Source organism: Lactuca sativa, chromosome 3, assembly GCF_002870075.4.
Source record: "Lactuca sativa cultivar Salinas chromosome 3, Lsat_Salinas_v11, whole genome shotgun sequence".
In the NCBI taxonomy this organism is placed as follows: domain Eukaryota; kingdom Viridiplantae; phylum Streptophyta; class Magnoliopsida; order Asterales; family Asteraceae; genus Lactuca; species Lactuca sativa.
In genome coordinates this window covers 21767276-21786096 of record NC_056625.2, presented here as the reverse complement: position 1 = coordinate 21786096, position 18821 = coordinate 21767276, and the positions used below count along the sequence as shown (strand labels likewise).

General features: G+C 31.4%; 1 protein-coding gene across 1 annotated transcript; it reads right to left on the bottom strand.

The window, feature by feature from the left end:
* Positions 1-4003: 4003 nt before the first annotated feature.
* On the bottom strand, positions 4004-6881 carry LOC111907377 (casein kinase II subunit beta-1). The gene is made up of 5 exons (XM_023903152.2): positions 6460-6881; positions 5259-5495; positions 5052-5161; positions 4804-4969; positions 4004-4499 (listed from the first exon to the last, which is right to left on the bottom strand). Exons 1-5 carry the CDS (start codon positions 6650-6652, stop codon positions 4369-4371), a joined length of 837 nt encoding a protein of 278 aa, XP_023758920.1. The 5' UTR covers positions 6653-6881; the 3' UTR covers positions 4004-4368.
* Positions 6882-18821: the final 11940 nt, after the last annotated feature.

Sequence of the window (18821 nt, the reverse complement as noted above, 5' to 3'; positions counted from 1 at the left end):
TGCCCATGTTCTTCTTCTTGAACCTGTTCTTCTTCTTTTTCAATCTCTTCTTTATACTCACCTACATTATGATATCCACTATCACTAAAAGGCTCAAAATCATCTAGTATTTCCCTTTGAGCCTAGTTATATAAATCAACTCTAATATCTTGCATTGCAGGAGTTTCTTTTTATACAGGGACATAGGAAGCATCCACAAATTCATTGACAACATCTTGTTTGTCTGGCATATTACATTCAGTAAGTTGAGATGGCTCAGAAGGAACTAAGGACATGGAAAAATCACACACACCATCTTTTATATGTGTATGATTAGATGATTCTTTAAGTGGGACATTCATGTCCAATTTCTTGCTACTAGAACTATTTTCCTTCTTCTTAGGCCTAATCCTATGAAGTACAGGAAAAGGTTCATCATTGAGTTGCTCAATAACAACTTTGGTTGGGGACATGAAATAAGTATAGACTCTATTTTAACCATGTTCAACTTTCACATTAAGCACTCTATTCTTAGGGACATGTTGATCCATACAAATATCTGAATTTTAAGTCTAGATTAGAAACTATATAATGGTACTACATTGTGGCATGCTTAACATACCCTAACTCACGAAGCATGTCATTTAGATCATGACCACAAAAAGATCAATGTCGAAAAAGTCATAGAATGCCAACCTTCCCTCAATGTACTTTTGTCCTGGGTACTTGGTAAAAAACCCACAATGATGTATTTTTAAAGTGAAGAAAGTATTTTTTAAAGTGAAGAAAGTATCAGAACCATCTAAAAAAATCAACATGCTTTCATTATACAAACCAAGAAACACAAAACAAAAAATGCAACAACTTACTGTAATCTTTTTCAAGGTCAGGTTCAATCGTATGAGGACCACGTAAATTCCACATACAAAGTATTATTTTTTGCTTAAAAACCTAATATTGGATGCGAAAAAGTTGTCGAAGTGAAGCTCGTCCAGGTGGTGGAGACGAAGGGGGTTTTCTTGGTGTGTGTTTGATTAGGGTGGAGTAATGACGTAGCTTAAGATAAGCATGGCTTAATTGAGCGAAAAAGATAAAAAGACAAATATACACCCATATTTTTTGCCCAAACGGTTGAAATTAGACGGAGTTACTAAAAAGAACCTCTCATGCAAGTTTTGCAAACCACAAGGACCAAGTGCGTCAAAAAATATTAGTAGAGACTGAGTTTGTGACTTTTAGTAAACCACAGAGACCATTTGTGTAATTTTGTCTATTATTTATTATAAGGATAAGCGCGATGCAGTTCGGTGCGGTTATTAACCAAAACCTCACCACTAACCGCAAATGCAGTTAATTCATTTTCAAAACCGCTTGGTGCGGTTATTTTTGCGGTGTGGTTAGGCGGTTACTTCTGCGGTGCGGTTTTGTTTTTTGTGTTTCGATTATTAACTGCATGGATTTAGTGTTGTTATTTTGTCTGGTTTTTAACCGCACTTTAGAGTTTAAACAGTTTTAAGAGTTTAAAGATATTACTTGTAATAATAAAAAAACTATAAGGTATAAGACAATTAGGTTAATTACAAACAACTAATATCTTAAAAACGTTAAATCACTAGTAATTAACAATAAATATCTTAAAATTATCAAATTTCACCATTTTCCAAAGTTAAACCGAAGAAAAATCAAACACTTGTGTCTTTTAGAATTTTATCCTTCTTTCATCCATAAAACTTGTCTTATTTTTAATATTTAATATATTAATAATTAATAATAAAAAATTGTATATAATATATGCGGTGCGGTGCGGTTTTTTTTTTTTTTTTTTTTTTGCGGTTTTTGAAAACTAATAATCGCATCGCACCGTAAATTTGCGGTTTTTGAAAAAACAAAAAAACTTCACCATTGGTTTTTGTTGTGGTTGTGGTTTATGCGGTTTTTACGGTTAATTTTAATTGTGGTGCGGTTTTTGCTCACCCCATTTTATTATATGTAATTGTCGCCAATAATTACATATCTAGTCCATGTAGTTTTCTATTATATATAATTATCGTGGAGATGGAATAATTACAGGTGTAGTCCTTGTAGTTTTTAATTAAGATCATTATAGTTTTAGTCGAGACGAGGTAGTTTTTAGTTTGTATTAAGGGTAAATGACACAAAAAACACTCTTTTTACACAGAAATTCGATTTTGACACTGTGTTTTTTTTTTTGTCAATTTTGACACTGTGTTTTTCAATTTGTTACAATTCTGACCACTTGACCGGTTAACCAGGTTGCATGCTGACGTGGCATGATGACGTGTCAGTTTTGATGACGTGGCATGCTGACATGATATGCTGACGTGTCAAAATTGAATTTTTTTCTCACAAAAAACACTAAGTTTTCATTTTTTTTTGATTTTGACACTATGTTTAATTTTTTCTTTCAACTTTGACACTATGTTTTTTTGTTCCAAATCGAACATCATTTTTTCCAATTTTGTTCAATGTTGACAATTTTCTATTTGAAACCGTATAAATATTTTTTTAATACATTTAAACCATATAAATATGTTTTTTTTTCATTTAAAAACCATAGTTTTGTATAAATACATTTTTTTTACACTCAAACCATATTTTTATGTATAAATATGTATTAGCTATATAAAAATTGTATTTTATATTAATATGCAACTTTAAAATGTGTTTGAAGGTTTATAGGCGTGTAGTTGATCAAAATTTGGATATAAAGTTTGCAACCCATCAAATTTTTACATCTTATTAGAAGCTTATGGTTAGTTTGATTCTCATGATATAACTAATGCTTTGAATGTAAGAAAAAAAACACCTTGTATTTCAATAAAAATGTGGTTTTTAAACGAAAAAAATATGTTATACGGTTTAAAATGTAATAAAAAAAATATATTTATACGGTTTCAAATGGAAAATAGACAAAATTGAACAAAATTCGATAAATGATGTTCGATTGGAACAAAAAAAACATAGTGTCAAAATTGAAATAAAAAATTAAACTTAGTGTCAAAATCAAAAAAAAGTGAAAACTTAGTGTTTTTTGTGGAAAAAAAAAATCAATTTTGACACGTCAGCATATCATGTCAGTATGCCACGTCATCAAAACTGACACGTCATCATGCCACGTCAGCATGTAACTTGGTTAACCGGTCAAGTGGTCAGAATTGTAACGAATTGGAAAACACAGTGTCAAAATTGACACAAAAAATAACAGTGTGTCAAAATCGAATTTCTGTGTAAAAATAGTGTTTTTTGTGTCATTTACCCTTGTATTAATTATATTTTTTGTCCGTGTAACTTTTAACTTCAATATTAAAGTTCTTTCCATGCAGCTAATAATCGTATTAGTTACGTCGTTGGTCCTTATACTTTTAAACTTAGGATAATTATAATTTTAATACCTGTACTTTTAAATTTAAGATAATTATATTACATTTGGAAATCATTGATGGACAAACCAAAGTTGTCAAAATTTGTTTTATCATATGATCGAAAGGAATTGTTTGTGACCTACTTAATTTTAATACATGTCATATGCACTCAATTATTAATAACAACTCCAAAATGTTTTTGCGTCATTATCTCTTCTTCTTTATTTTATTTATTTATTTATTTGTTTTTTTTTCTGACGCAGTAATGAACATATGTTATTCAATTTGAACAATTTAAAACAATGACATGTTTATTCTTTGATTGAATTAAATACGTATTCGACTTTTTTATTAACAAGTTTAGATTCGATTATGATGGCACCTTCTCGCATAGTAAAACTTTAGAATTAGAGCTAATCATTTAGAGTCGTGGAAGTACTTTCAAAAACTAATTATGAAAAATAATGTTGTTCATTTTTAATCTAACACGAAACTATATTATCTGAAATAGAAAATGACTTTCTGTTAACCATATAATAAATTTATTCAACAAATCACTTATTTGATTGTAAACTTATAACATAAAATCATAGACCCTCGAAACAATCATAAAAACATAATAATCAATCAAGAAAACCGACTGTTTGAATCCGCTTCATGAACTCATAAACATAACTACAAATACATGATTTTGGTTCTTCACAAGTCAAAGTCGAACGCATTTCATAGAAGAAGAAAAAAAAACCTTCCTAACCGACCAAAATTAAAATTAGTACTCATACAAATAAAAAGAGAAAGAAAAAGACACATAAACACTCTTGAGCACACATTTTTTTCCTTTTTTTTTTTCTAATTAGGTGTTTAAACATATAATATATAGGATCCTAAATTGATTTCTTATGGACTTAATTTGTATTTTGTTGATTAAACATGAAAACTTGATATCGAACAAGTCAAGATGTTTGGATCCAGGATTTGATGATATATGATGTTGATGTGATTCTTCTCATGGGTTGTAGACTTTGAAACCAAAGATTCTTGGAACATAATCCTGTGAGGTTTTTTGTGGCTTCAGGTGACCATAAGTCATAAGAAATAAGTGAGGAAATGTTGACCCGAAATAAGCTCCATCTAGGTCTACATAATCATGTTAAAGGAAAACAATGCAACAACATCCACAATTCCAAATTATATGATTACAAATACGGAAACAGGTAAATTGGCAAGAAAAAGTAAAATAAAAAAATGTAATACATGTATGTGGTTTTAACGATCCATGCAAAGTATTCTTAAACCATTTAATGTAAAAAGATAACCATTGGTTAGCATTTTAATTAAATGTAAAATGGTAAAAGATGTGGCAGTTTGTTGCATTAATGGTTTAAGAATATCATAGCATTGAAAATTTTTGACAAAATTAAAATGTAGGCAAAAAGGATACTATCTTGAAACCTGGATTGAGGGGTATAAATGTCTTCACATTTTGGACAGAAAATTTTTACATTGCCTTGTCGAGACACATCTGATTGACCAACCGGAAGACAGGGTTGACCACAGCAGTAGACTCTCGGGCATCTCCCAAATTCTGCATTCTTGTACTTCTCCAGCTGTCCATTTTTTTTAAAATTTTACACAAATCAAAAAAAAAATAGTAATTTTTTAGATTAAATTATTATAATAATATATTACCATGGCAGCCAATCCTTTGGTTGTTAAGATATATCGTACATGAATAAGACCATAAAGCATCTCTGCTGCTGATTCTATGATCTCATTTTGTTCTTCTGAGAACATATCTCCTGCACATCATATCATATATATACATAAAAAATGAATGTTTTCAATCATGATATCTTTTTTTTACTAAATAAAAAAAAAAAAAAAAGGATTACTTACCATGAGAGGATTCGACATCGAGAATCAAATCAAGAGCATAATCATAATAGGGAACTTGGCTGCTTAAACCACAGAGGTTGAAATCATCTTGAATGTAATTTTCATCAACTTCACAAAAAAACTCATTTCCACGAAGACTGCAAAACCATGAAATCCATGATGTGTCCTCCCCATCAGATCCACTCACATCTGACTCCTCACTGTCTGTTTCAGATTCCTCTACTATATTTTCCTCTCCTATATATATATATAGTATATACACACACACACCACATGAAAAAAGTTATGTTAGAGACACATCATATGAACAAAAGGGTAATAAATATGATATAAAAAAGACATACATACATACATATAATAACATTAACAAATGTAGGTTGATACTTAAATCTACATAAAGATTGATTGTAAAGTTCCTAGGACCTATACATCTCATCTAAGAAGCTTCCCAATACATGATTTTCAGTATTCTAGAATGTCACATTTAAAACTAAATTCTTCTCCTTTTTTGTAGGTAATTCCATGATTACCAACACATTCACATGCTCTTTTCTCCTTCTTTAAAACAAAAGACATTCATTTACTTTGTTAGCCAAAAAACAGATACAGTTTAGACCTTGCTTCAAAGGTGCTATACAATCTAATGCAGCAGGATCTTGAATCTGGAGAACTGCCTCCTGGTCCCTTGACTTTAGAAGTAGTCTGAAATTGGGCTTTGAGGAAACCAAGAATATCATCTCTTAGTCATCATGGCAATTGGCAAATCAAATCCATCACCAAAGGTTTAACAGGTTCTTATGTTGACAATGAAGAAAGCAAATATGTATCTAAAAGGTAATGTTGTTCTCTAAATTTACTTTTCTGATGCCAGGTGAACTTTCCCTGCACTTTAACTACAGATTACTTTTGCCAACCTTGAAGCAAAACCATAATGCGAAGAAACCATAGAGGATGACATGTTAGACAGGGATTTTTGAAAATTATAAGAGCTTTCAGTTCTCTTTCAAACAAATCATTTATTCCTCTCCTCGTCTTCTCTATCACAAACTTTCATGAATCATAAACAAAAAAAAGAAGTATAAATTTAGCCAAACAAACCACGAAACTGACACCAAATTGATTTCCTTCGAAGCTCACATAGCATAAACATCAAGATATACATACACATATACAGAGCGAACTGGAAATAGATAAAAATAACCTTTTGAGAGTTTCTTATTGGGGTAAGAAGACCTAGGAAGGGAAGAAATCTTGGAGTTCCCAGGCAAAGAACGATCTTTATTAGTTTCTTTCCCATTCAAATTCAATCCGGCTCCACCTCCCTTCGAACTTGTCGCCGTTGAAGATCGCTCCATTTTACCCTTGGATCCCCCTCCACCTCTCTCCCTGTACATTCTATTACGTGTTTGAAACCCTAATTTATGAGGAAAAGAAGAGATTTTGAGAGGGAAAGATTAGGGTTTCCTGTGCAAAATGGTGATGAGAGAGGATATTTTATATCATTTTTTTCTCTTATACAGTGAAATTCGTCGTTTTGGGGTTCGAGTGGAAGAAAGAAATGTGTGTTGTGAGAAAGAGATAGACCGGTGGTGCCGGTGAAGTTTTGGGGGAATATATATTGTATCGGCGGGAACAACAAGTTTCGGGATTTAATAGTGTGCGATTAGTTGTATGATTGCTACCATGTGTATGCATTCGCTCATACTCATTGTAACGTTCACACAAACACAATATTGCCAAAAATGGGTCCAACCGTCCAACTTAATGAAATCAAACAAGTTTGCCGGATTTTATTTGGAATCATTTTCTATTTTTGTAAAATATGTCATCTTACAAATAGAATCCAGATTCAGATATTCTATAAAATAAAATGGTTGGCTGACGACTGTAGTCACGGGACGGAAGATAGTCACCTCATTAACATTTTCACACCACTACACGAAGAAAGAATAGATGTGGGGCCATAAGCCGGAAAAATGAATAACAAGGATGAGGTGTCGTCAGCTATGAAAGGGATCATAAGGCTCCACGCCACATCATCTCCACGAGAGAGGGGGTGGTGTTCACTCTCGTAAAAGACCTCCACATTAGCATCATGTGTGTCTATGTGTGTTGTAACGAGTAAACCCGATAGATAGCGGGAGCGAGCCCCAGAAAAATTCAAAGATAGGGCAAAAAAAATTGTTGAATATATTATTTTTAAAAAAACACATATTTTTAGGGGGTTTTTTGTAATGGGGGCAGCTGCGCAAGTGTAGGTCTATCCCTATCCGATAGCCTTATAAGTAAACATGACAACTACATATTTATATATTCTTTCACGTATTCTAAAAAAGTTTAAAATATTAATAATAATTTTAAAAGTTATTACATAAACTTCAAATAGAATTATAGTGTCATTTCAACCTTTAAAGAGATAAAGACACAAAATGAAAAGGAAAACATATTAGACAAAAAAATAAATAACATCTTCATCATGTTCTGAAACTATAGACTTAAGAACAATTTAAGCAGAATACAAAGAAAAAAAAACTTGTTCGACATCATCCTCATGTTTTGACTTTGGAGATGAGTGGATGAAACTATAAGGCTCTATTTGGCTTTGTGTTATTTGTAATGCTTAATTTCAAACTAAATTGATGATTTTTTTAGGATTTACAATAGATTTTTTAGTTGGTGTCTAGGACAAAATCATTATAATTATTATAAGAGTCATAGAGTGTATACTCTTATAAGTCAAATACCAAATAAAAGAAAATGGATGGTGCCGAAAAGATGTGTGATATTACATTGTTACATGTAAACGTACATTCCTGTGCTTAATGTTACTCCAAAACCAATCTCATGATGATTGTGATCATCCTTTGTTGTATGATCATAGGATCATATGGTTCTATGATAAGGATATGATCTTAACAATATTGATATCAAATGTTATGAAAACTAACTTCTAAATATATAATAACCAAAAATACATTTTTTTTAGATTTGATTTATTCATTTTCATAAATAAAAATCATATTTTCTTATTTATTGCCTTAATTTTCGGTTCTATTTTTGGTCTATAACACCTTTAGAGTTATTTGAGTGACACTTATATGTTCTGTAGCCATGCACATATATTCTTTATTCCTTTTTGTATTAATGTATTATTGCAAACAGTAGTCAAATTCTCATTCTTTATTATGATTTTTTTCATTCTATCATATAAGGATCAACTGATCCATGAAAATTTTGTATATCAATTAATAAACTTTTTTCCCGTTTCCCTAGTGACTAAGAAAGATGGTGAAGTATCGGAACCCATGCCTATATTAGGCCCATTTTAATAGTACATATAGCATCTAGTTTCAGGATGTTTCTTATTTCGGAATATCGGACCATTATTTTATCAAGATAAGTTATCAGAATTTAAGGGATGAAGTTTGGACCTTAAAGGAATAAGATTCTTGGGCTAAGAGTATAAGTCGTTAGGTAAAAGGTTGAGTTTTGGATTGTAAGGCAGTTTTGGCTATTGTTGAATAGGGCCTTGCTGGTTTTGACCTTTCACGATGCGACACTTAGGGCGTCACGACGTGAAAGTTGAGCAACCCAAACCCACTTTGTTTTTAGGGTTCTATTTCATATTTAAGGGTGTTATCTCCGTGTTTTTGGGTCATTTGGCAACCTCCACCCTTTGACATCATTCCATACCCTAACCCTAGCCTCCTTTGCTGAGTTGGGACCTTTTCTTCCATTTTTATGAAGCTTGGATATGATGAAAGTGTTCTTTGGTGCAAGGTGTGGTTCAAGTTTAGATCCAACAAGCTTTTTCTCATCTATGAACCTTGGTGGGCATAAGCTTTCACGTTCATGTCTTTATTTCATAGAGCAAGTTTTGGATGATCTTGTGATTAGTTTTGGCCCCAAAACCTTGTGCTCTTGGAGTTTAATGAACTCTATAGCTCTTTAATGTTGTATTATGCTTCTAGACTTTTCATGTTGGGAAAAAAGAACCATGCATGGGTTCTTTTGAGTCCTTGCACTAGTTATGACCTCTTTGAGATATTAATGGACTTATGGTTTAAGATATTGCTTGACTAAGTCATTGGAATGGATATAGTTGGAAACTTTATATGTTAACACCATTTTGTGATTCAAATATGAGATTTGGAGGTCCTAAACTTAAAGGCTTAAGACCTTAAAGTGGAAGGTTGTTAAGCCGAAAATCACAACGCGACCATTTGTGGATCACGACACGATTTTGAAGAATTCTTGACTATTTTATCATTTAGTGGTTTGTAGCGTGATCAGTCAAGGTTCACAGTGTAAAGGTCATTGGTCGTTAATCGTTGACTTTGACTTTGACCATTGACTTTTTCACCAGTTTGATTTTGGTCAAACTTTGGTAGAGTTAAGTATTTAACTACGCTAGTCTCAGTTTGGCATTAGGTAGCTAGTGTTAGTTTTTTTTTGTTGTTGAGATTATTATTGAGCTTTTGTTGTTTAGCTCATGTGAGTTTTCTCTTAATACTATATAATACAGTATGTATCCTCTATAGGATAGGATGACGTTATGATATAGTATGATGTTAGGCAGGTAGACTCATTAGTTATTTTCTTGTGGTGTTGGCTATTTGTTTATTTGTTTTTTTATATATGTCGACATATCTTGTGGTGAGTTGAGGCTATCCAACTCTGTGCTGAAGGCCAAGATACTCTGGCGGACTAACTTCATGTTGAAAGTCGGGTGCGGGCCATCTTTACGTTGAAGGCAAAGGTAGTGGACCAGCTTCGTGTTGAAGGCCAATGTTTGTATGGTAGCATGTATTGTTGTGTTTATGGCATTTTGAGAACTCACTAAGTTTTATGCTTACAATAATGTATTAAATGCTTTCAGGTACTTCATCAGATCATGGGAAGACGAAGGCGCGACTATACACACACATCAACAGTTTTATGATTTGATATTTCGTGATGTTTTTCTTTATAAATATGATTTAGATTATGGTTCATGAACAATTTGTTTTGTCTTGATTATAATGTTATGAAAATGAGTGTTTATTCTAATTTAAAAATGAAAATTTTATTTTGAAAATCAGGACGTTACCGTACTATTTTGAGTACTTTATGTTATATTTCTATAATAAAAGATATTGGTTCATAGAGAGACAACCATCTAACATGGTATCAAAGCCACCTTCGTAATACTATAATTTCTAAATGTATGTGTCACCGCTATCAATAGTCGTTATTCTCTTCCAGGATTCCATAGTCAACAACATATCTTCTTCATCGTATTCTCCTTTTCCATATGGGATCACCAACATCAAGTCCTACACTGCTCCAACTATGATTCATGACATGAACTTTTTATGGTTCTTGATAGCACTAATAGCTCCTACAATGCTTGTCACTCAAACTCGAATGAACTTATTAAGTCCAAATTAATTATGTAGTCAAATTATAGATTTATGGTATGATTTCTTAGTCTATTACTTCAAATTGTTCTCAAAACGAACATGTAGTACTCACGATCTGTTTAACCATTAAGTATGAAACTTATATCAAATTATATTGGGTTGTGATGTCTAACTATATAATCGGTATTCAAGAGTTAATGAATAAGAGATGAGTACGAATTTAAGATTGCAAATTTCTTACGATTTAATTAAGGTATGTTTGAATTTTGGAAGAATATTTGTTATTTGTACTTGAATTTTGAAAGAACATAAATCGAATGATAGGAAGCACATATCATTTGAAAGTGATTAGTTATTAAAAAACCAAGACTAAAATCAATTACTTAAATTATAAAACCCCAAAACTAGGACAAGGTGTACCTAAAAATATTATTTTGAAACCTTTAGCATAGACATAAGGTTTACATTAAACTAGAAACTCATACAATTATATCATAACCATAGTTTATGTATCATTCTCAATGCGGGCATAATTTTTTTTTTTGCCTATTTTTAGTAAAAATAAAAAAGTAAAATAATGAATACATAAACAGGGGTATATGATTATGAAAGAAATAAATTTTAAAAAAAAAATAAAGAGTAATGAAATTTAGAGTTTAGTATACAAATTCAATGTTGTTTTGAAACTTAAATTGTATTTTTAAAACTAAATTGAAGCTAAGGAATCCATTAAATAGTTGAAAGTTTGAATTTATAGGATTGTTTAAGAGTTTTTACTTTATACTTGGTGCTTCTATATTGATTTAAGATTCACAAATGTTTGATCTAGCTTTTGAAAGTTCAAAAACACTTTGGAATATGATGATTGATTCATCATGTCAAGTTGGAGCTCATTAGTGATGATTAGAGTTTAATAATGCAATCCAATAAATGGGAGCTCATATGAGTTTTATTGAAGCTAAATGGATTTTCGCTATTCAAAATATTAAATCATCACTATTGAACCACAAACCCATATGCAAAAATGTTTTGAAATGGTTTGAAATATGATTGGAGCATCATTTTAATCAATTATAAGTAATTGAAAACTATCTCAGAAAGCTATTAAGCAGAATATGAGATAAGACTTAACTTGGACGTTTGAAGTTGTGTATATGTTCCTTCAAGCTTCCAATACACTATGTCACTTAAATCTTAAATTGATGATTAAGTCAAGTTATTATTGAGTAATATTATAAGTGGTTAGAACTTATTTCAAGTAAGTAAGTCCATGGAATCGAGTGCACATTCTATAATACGCATAGTGAAGAAAAACCTTGAAATGGATTTGATGTGTAATTACATGGCCATACAATTGTCAATTCCAAAGATCTGTTAATTACCGTATATCCCAAATCAACTATTTTTTTCTTTCTAAAATTCCATGTATTTTATCTCCAATTGCCCCTAAAACTTAAAGGTAGACTTGTAATATTAGCCTTAAACATAAAATTAGCTTAAGATGGACTCGCATAATGATATTTTGGTCATTTTCTAACCATATAATAAAATTCATTAGATGGTGATTTAGAATTTTCATAAGCCTTGGAAGAATTAGTAACTCATAACAAACCATTGAGGTTTGTAAAGTCGACTATATGTCCATATCATATATATATATATATATATATATATATATATATATATATATATATATATATATATATATATTGATAATTTTTTTGGTATGACTTATGATATATGTGTATATTGCTTGCTATGTGGCCTATATGGAATGCTTGCTAAGCTTTTTTGAAAAATGTTTTGCTTAAAAATGAAAATATTGGTTTATGTATTAATCAAGCATCCTAGTTATGTATATCATATTAGGATGGATTTAAGTTGAGAGTCCTAGGCACTTGGAAGGGTTTTGATTGTGGTTTTGTAAGGGTTGATACTCTATTTTGGAAGGATATAACATCTTAGTTATGGAAGGAGTAAACTCTTAAAATCATAATATGTAGCGATGAAATTAGCTAATATGTTATATGAGACATTATGCTAATGTTCACATGTTTCCCTACAGTTCGTTGTAGGACCAATTCATATTTAGTGACCTTTATGGTCATGATTGACTTTATTGTTAAGTCAACAGAAGAAGATGAGGTGAATAACCCTTTTTGAAATTAGTCATTTACCATTTGGACTTTGGGATGAAATGGACTATAATTATTTGAGTAAAGAAAATTTGGGTTGGGAATTAGATGCATATGTATTGCACCGTTTTATCATTTATGATTCCACTTAATCCTTTTATATATACTATGCTTGGAAATGTTATTTACAATTACGAGAAAAGTTTTTTATAAATGATTTTTGGGAACTTAACTCGGGGATTGAAATGGTGGCATGATCAAGTTCCATTCCAAAGTCAAATTTAGGTTTACTCACCAAACATTCTCAATAACTAACGTACTATTTTGTCATGTACGCAGATTAGAAGACGTATTTTAGAAGATTAACTTGGATATATAGTTTTAACACCCATTCGAGGTATTCATTTCATTGAGTTAATTTTGGAGTTTCACCTAACTCACAACATGAGGGATGCCTGTCACGCCGTGAGGTGAAAGTTCAAAAATGTGCATCATTTTGGTGCTCACGACGTGAGCACATATGGCTCACGACGCAAGGCCTTTTTGAGAGGCAAACCATAATTTGTGTTCTGTATTTAAAGGAAATGAGGGCTAGGGTTAGCCCACCTCAGCCTCCATCACATCTCAACACTCCCTTGTGAAACCCTAACACTCTATAGTTGGTTTTTGAGCTCTTTGTGTTTATTTCTAACAAAGAAGAAGAATAAGAAGAAGACCATATAGCCACTATCTCAGCACTCAAGCCTCCCCATCATTTTTTTCCCACGCCTTGTGAATCATTATGAGTCTTCAAGATCATAAATTTATGGTTTTATAAGCTTAGATCTAGTCTTTTATACATTTTCTTTCATGGATTTAGTGTTATGGTGCTTGGAGTCCATAAAGTTACCAACTTTATAGATCTCCAACGTCCCTTTGATAAAATAGTGTTAAATCTGGAGTGTGGTTGAGTTTTAAGACTCTTGCATGAGTTTTGATGCCATTTCTTCCTTTTGTGCCCTAGTTTGTGTTTGGGACATGCATGTCAAAAAAGCCATAATCTTTATGATGTTCTGGAGTAGATAAGACATTCTGGAAGCTTTAGGTGTTTTTCCAAAAGAGATTAAGAGCTTAATGCATCTAGCTGTTCATAGCACTTCTCACGATGTCCGTATTCATGGCTCACGATGTGAGAATGGACCATCTCGACTATTTTGTCTCATTAGGTCACGACGTGACAACTAGAGGGTCACGACCTGACGACGGTCTGTGGGATTTTTGAATAAAGATTTTGACTTTTTGACCATTGACTGTTGACCAAGGTTGACTTTAGGTCAAATAGTGTGATTTGAGCAATAGATGGAGGTTTGGTCACTGTTTATTGTATAGGTGACCAATAGATTTAGTATCAGGAGCAGCGATCAGTTTAGCTATTTTTTTAGTCTGTGATGTGAGTTTTCCTCACTATACTTGTGGGTCGAAGGCACCAATGCCGACCCACTAGGTTATGTATCCAGGTATATAGGATGTTACTATGTTGTAGTTATTTGTTAGATCTGTATGATTATTTGTTTGTAGGTTATATGTTTATCAGTTGCATATGTCGACATAGTGCGGTTGGTTGAGGCATTACTGCTCTGTGCGGAAGCCAACAAACCTGGAAGCAATCCATACATAAGTTGTGGGTCAGGAAGGCAAACTAAACTTATGTTGTGGGCTCGGGAGCAATCCAGACATGAGTTGTAGGCTAGGTGGGCAAAACAGACTCATGTTGTGGGCTTAGGGGTAATCCAGTCTGATGATTGTGGACCTAATATGCATGCTGGTATATGTTGTTCGGTCGTATTTTGGGGGAACTTAGTAAGCTTTGACTTACATTTTGATTGTTATGGTTTCAGGTACTACAAATGACAGAGACAAGAGGAAAGCTTGACCGTGCACATCATCCTGAGTTTTATGAGATTATGATTTTGGAAATACTCTGATTCTTGTTTTATGACTTTTTGAGACTATGACTTTGTGATATTTGTGGTTTTTGAATTGGTTTAAAAATAAAATTTTTTGCCTTAATTAAATAGTTGTTACATATAGAAGACGGCAAATATGTAGTAGTTCGTTCTAAACTTATGTTATGATATTTGTTGAATACCTAGTATTTAAAACTTTTGAACTTAAGTTCTTTAATTTGAGTTTTAGTACCATATTCCACAAAAGGATGATTTTAAAATGATTAAATTTTTCAAAAAAATAACATTAATTATTTTAGCTTACAAAAAAGTGTTTAACCGAAATGGATGTTACATGTGCGGTATATAAAAAACTAAAAAAAAACACATTTATCTCTTATATCTTGTTAAGCTTCATGGGGTTAAGTTAACTCATTAACTTTGCTACTTAGAACCCTCTAGATGGAAGATAACTTAGCATGCTTTAATAATAAGGACCAAGTTAGTAACTAGCATGATTTTTCAACCATAAGATTTATAAATGTTAGTGAGTAACTATCATGCTTTCATATATACTATATCATTCAACTTTATGAATTAAAACAATAAAATATATACGTTAAAGCTTTATTAAACATAAAACTATCTGTAACTTGTAGGATAATTACTTTAGTAAATAGTACCAAGTGACCTAAGAACAATCATCCTTAACAAGGATCCAACAAAGTTATTATTCCCTGGGGCAATAGTCATAATTCAACAATCGTAAGAGGTTGTCATAATTTAGACAACCCTAACATTTAATTCCCATAACAATATATCCAATTTCCGGGTATCTATTCCGCATTTGTGGCAAATTTATGCAACTTTTGGATTGTCCCAAAATTTAACTTCCATGAGATATTTTCCTAAATTTTGGGTAAAATTTTAAAAACTATTTTATACTATGGAATAAGAACACATGAAATAGGTGAAAGATTGAGAGGAGAAAGATTCATGATGGAGCAACCAGGGGCGGATCTACAGTATAATAAGGGTATGCAATTGCATACCCCTGAATTTTTACAATAAATACTAATTATTTATGTTCTAAAAAATTTAAATATACAAATTAGTCGTTGCATACCCTCCTCAAAAAAACTTGCATACCTTGAAAATAGGGGATGAAGACTCGGTAAAATAATATTAAGATAATTCAAAGATTTATCTTCAAATTTTTAATACAAAAAAGAAAATCACATCTAGCTTTTTGACCCTGATAAACCGGAAATCATATAACAAATCTTCTAGAAATTATAAAAGAAAATCAAATGTTAATCCTAAAGATATCAACCCTAAAAAAACCCAATACTAGAAAAACATTGTGCGAACATCATTTGACATTCATAAATCACCAAATGATTTGCATCACCGGACGATCCTCTCCGTCATAACACCTTTCCGTCATGCGCTGCAGTACTAGAGCCCTTTGCAAGGCCGGCCTTATGTACATTTGAGTAAGGGTAGGGCTTAGGGCCCCAATTTTTAAGGGGCCCCACTTAATTTTCCACACGTTTATTCTTCTGTATCGATCACGCGTCTGACTCCCAAAAATCAAAAGTATTGATCAACTACAACCGACGATTACTCTTCTTATTCTTCTTCTTCTCTACGATTACACTTCTGTTCTTCTTCTTCTCCATTCTCGAACTCTGATTCTCGGTTCTAGCTTTCTAGGAATCTCCGATCTCGATTCTAGGCATCATCGATCTCGATTCTTCCACATTGATAAGCGCTGAAAATATATGTACTTCGGTTCTTATTCTTCCTTCTTCATTCTCAGTTTCTTCATAGACTCCATTGTTCAAAATCATTGATGATTTAACTATTCAAGGTTGTCACTGGACACTGAAACGGTAATGTGTTTGTGTTTTCACTTTTCACTTTTGATTTTTGATTTTTTCATTATTTAGGGTTAATAGCTTATTAGGGTTAATCTTTTCAATTATATTTTTAATTCTAGATTTCATTGTTAACTGCTGGTTGATTACTATTGACGTGAATCAAGTTGGAATGGAATTTTCAGTTTTCTAGATTTGAGCTTTATATTATGTGAGGGGTAGTACAATCCTAATCCATATCTTCTACACATATCTTCTACGCTTATACCGGTTGTCTTGGTGATTATTTATTGCATCTAAAAAAAGCTAGAAAAATTAATTTTATGTCTTAAATTTATTCATAAAGAATATATATGTATTAGAAAATTTTAACTCCGTCATTTATAAACTTTTTAGTTTATTATTGCAGGTCCTGGATAAAAGAGGAGGGTTTATAACATTGAGTATAGTAAATGCTAAAGGGCCCCAAATTTTTTGTTCGCTTAGAGCCCCCAAACTGGTTGAGCCGGCTCTGGCCCTTTGTATCAGATATGCAAATCATCTCGTCCCTTCATCTCCAGTTCTCCAGCGGACTGTTCACTTCTCTCCGGAAGAAGTGCATATAGTATCAGTATGTGCTTCTCTATACCGCATTTTGTTAAATCTTGATAAACATAAAAGTGTTTTAAAGGTAAAAGTTGTTGTCCTATGTTTGCTAACTGCTCCTTTGTATAGGAAATAGAATAACAAATTGAAACTTATGCCTAGAGTCTTTACCATAGCATAACCCTACGTACGTACCCAAATTACATTCTGTTTTTCTTTTTTAATCAAAAGCCCCTTTGTAAGTTATGTTTTTTATTTATTATATGCATTAAGAACTTGTCACATATATAATGTTTAACAATATACAATATTAGAAAATAGATATATAGTTGGTTAACTAAGATTATAAACAAAAAAAAATGAAAATTGTATATTGTTTTCAATATTTACAATTTTAATAAAATTTGAATCTCCTGAAGAATTATTGTAATTTGTGACTTACAAAAATTTAATTAATTATTTAATTTTTATTTAACATCATCAATTATACTGTAACACCAACAATTGTTTTTTGGATCGGTCGTTGCATACCCTAGTTCTTTTTTCTAGATCCGCCACTGGGAGCAACATGTATCCTATTGGTAGAGAGCTGGAGAAAAGATCCTCATCGGGATAGTTGTCCTGATTCGGGTGCACATGCAAGGGAAAAAGACTTAACTTAGCTTGGTGGAGATGCGAGAACACTACCCTCATCCTTCAATACCAACGAGATGCGGGGTTACAAAACCGTCCACTCTAAACTAATAAACAATTTCATAAAAATATATTTTATATTTTAAAAAACTCAATATTAAATATAAGTTTGGTCCTACTTAACATGGCATGGGCCATAGACTAGATTCAAAACATGAAAAGGTCTAAACTCTAAAGCAAAAGATATGTTTTTTCTTTTTGTCCTTTATAATATTAGGCTTTCAAAATACTTTTAATTTATTGTAATTTGAAATGGTGATATATGAATACTAGCCGTTGGATGTTTCAAGTTATCTTAGAAACGAGTTAGTAGTGACGTTTTAAAATTAATTTTAAGTTAAGTTTTTGGCCGATTTAAAATTGATATTGTTACGATCTTTTTATTTACACATTAGATAATTATAATAATGAAAGAATTCCCATTTATAATCTAATGTATAATTTTTTTAATATACAAATTTATTTATCAATTAATAACCAACTTTAATTAATTATATAAAAAAAAACTAATTCAATTAGGATATACTAACAACTAGGAACTAATAATGCAAACTCATCTTGAAACTTTAAACACAGTGACAAAAAATCTATATATACTTATAAATGAAGTATTTTTTATTTTATCACATTCATTTGAAATTTTCATGTATTTTTTTCACCACATTCATTTGAAACTCTTATGACTTTTCAATTTCTTTCTAATAATGATTATAAATTGGTTAATAAGGTTAAATAAATATCAAACTTAAAATGTAATCATATATGAACTAAATTTCAATATTAAAATATTATTTTACTTCTATTTATAAATATATGTTTTTTAACTTTTAACATATTAAACTTAATTTATTAGTTTTAATATATTGTTGAATGTAAACCATTATCATTTTAAAGCTACAACTTTTGAACAATTTGTATAAAATACTTAAATTATTTATTTAAA

Bases quoted from the DNA above. Each gene is read 5' to 3' on its own strand.
- LOC111907377 (XM_023903152.2), bottom strand. From the start codon at position 6,652: ATGTACAGGGAGAGAGGTGGAGGGGGATCCAAGGGTAAAATGGAGCGA. The intron at 4,970-5,051 runs GTAATATATTAT...AAAAATGGACAG, and splicing joins CCAAAGGATTGGCTGCCATG to CTGGAGAAGTACAAGAATGC. The intron at 4,500-4,803 runs GTATCCTTTTTG...ATGATTATGTAG, and splicing joins TCAATCCAGGTTTCAAGATA to ACCTAGATGGAGCTTATTTC.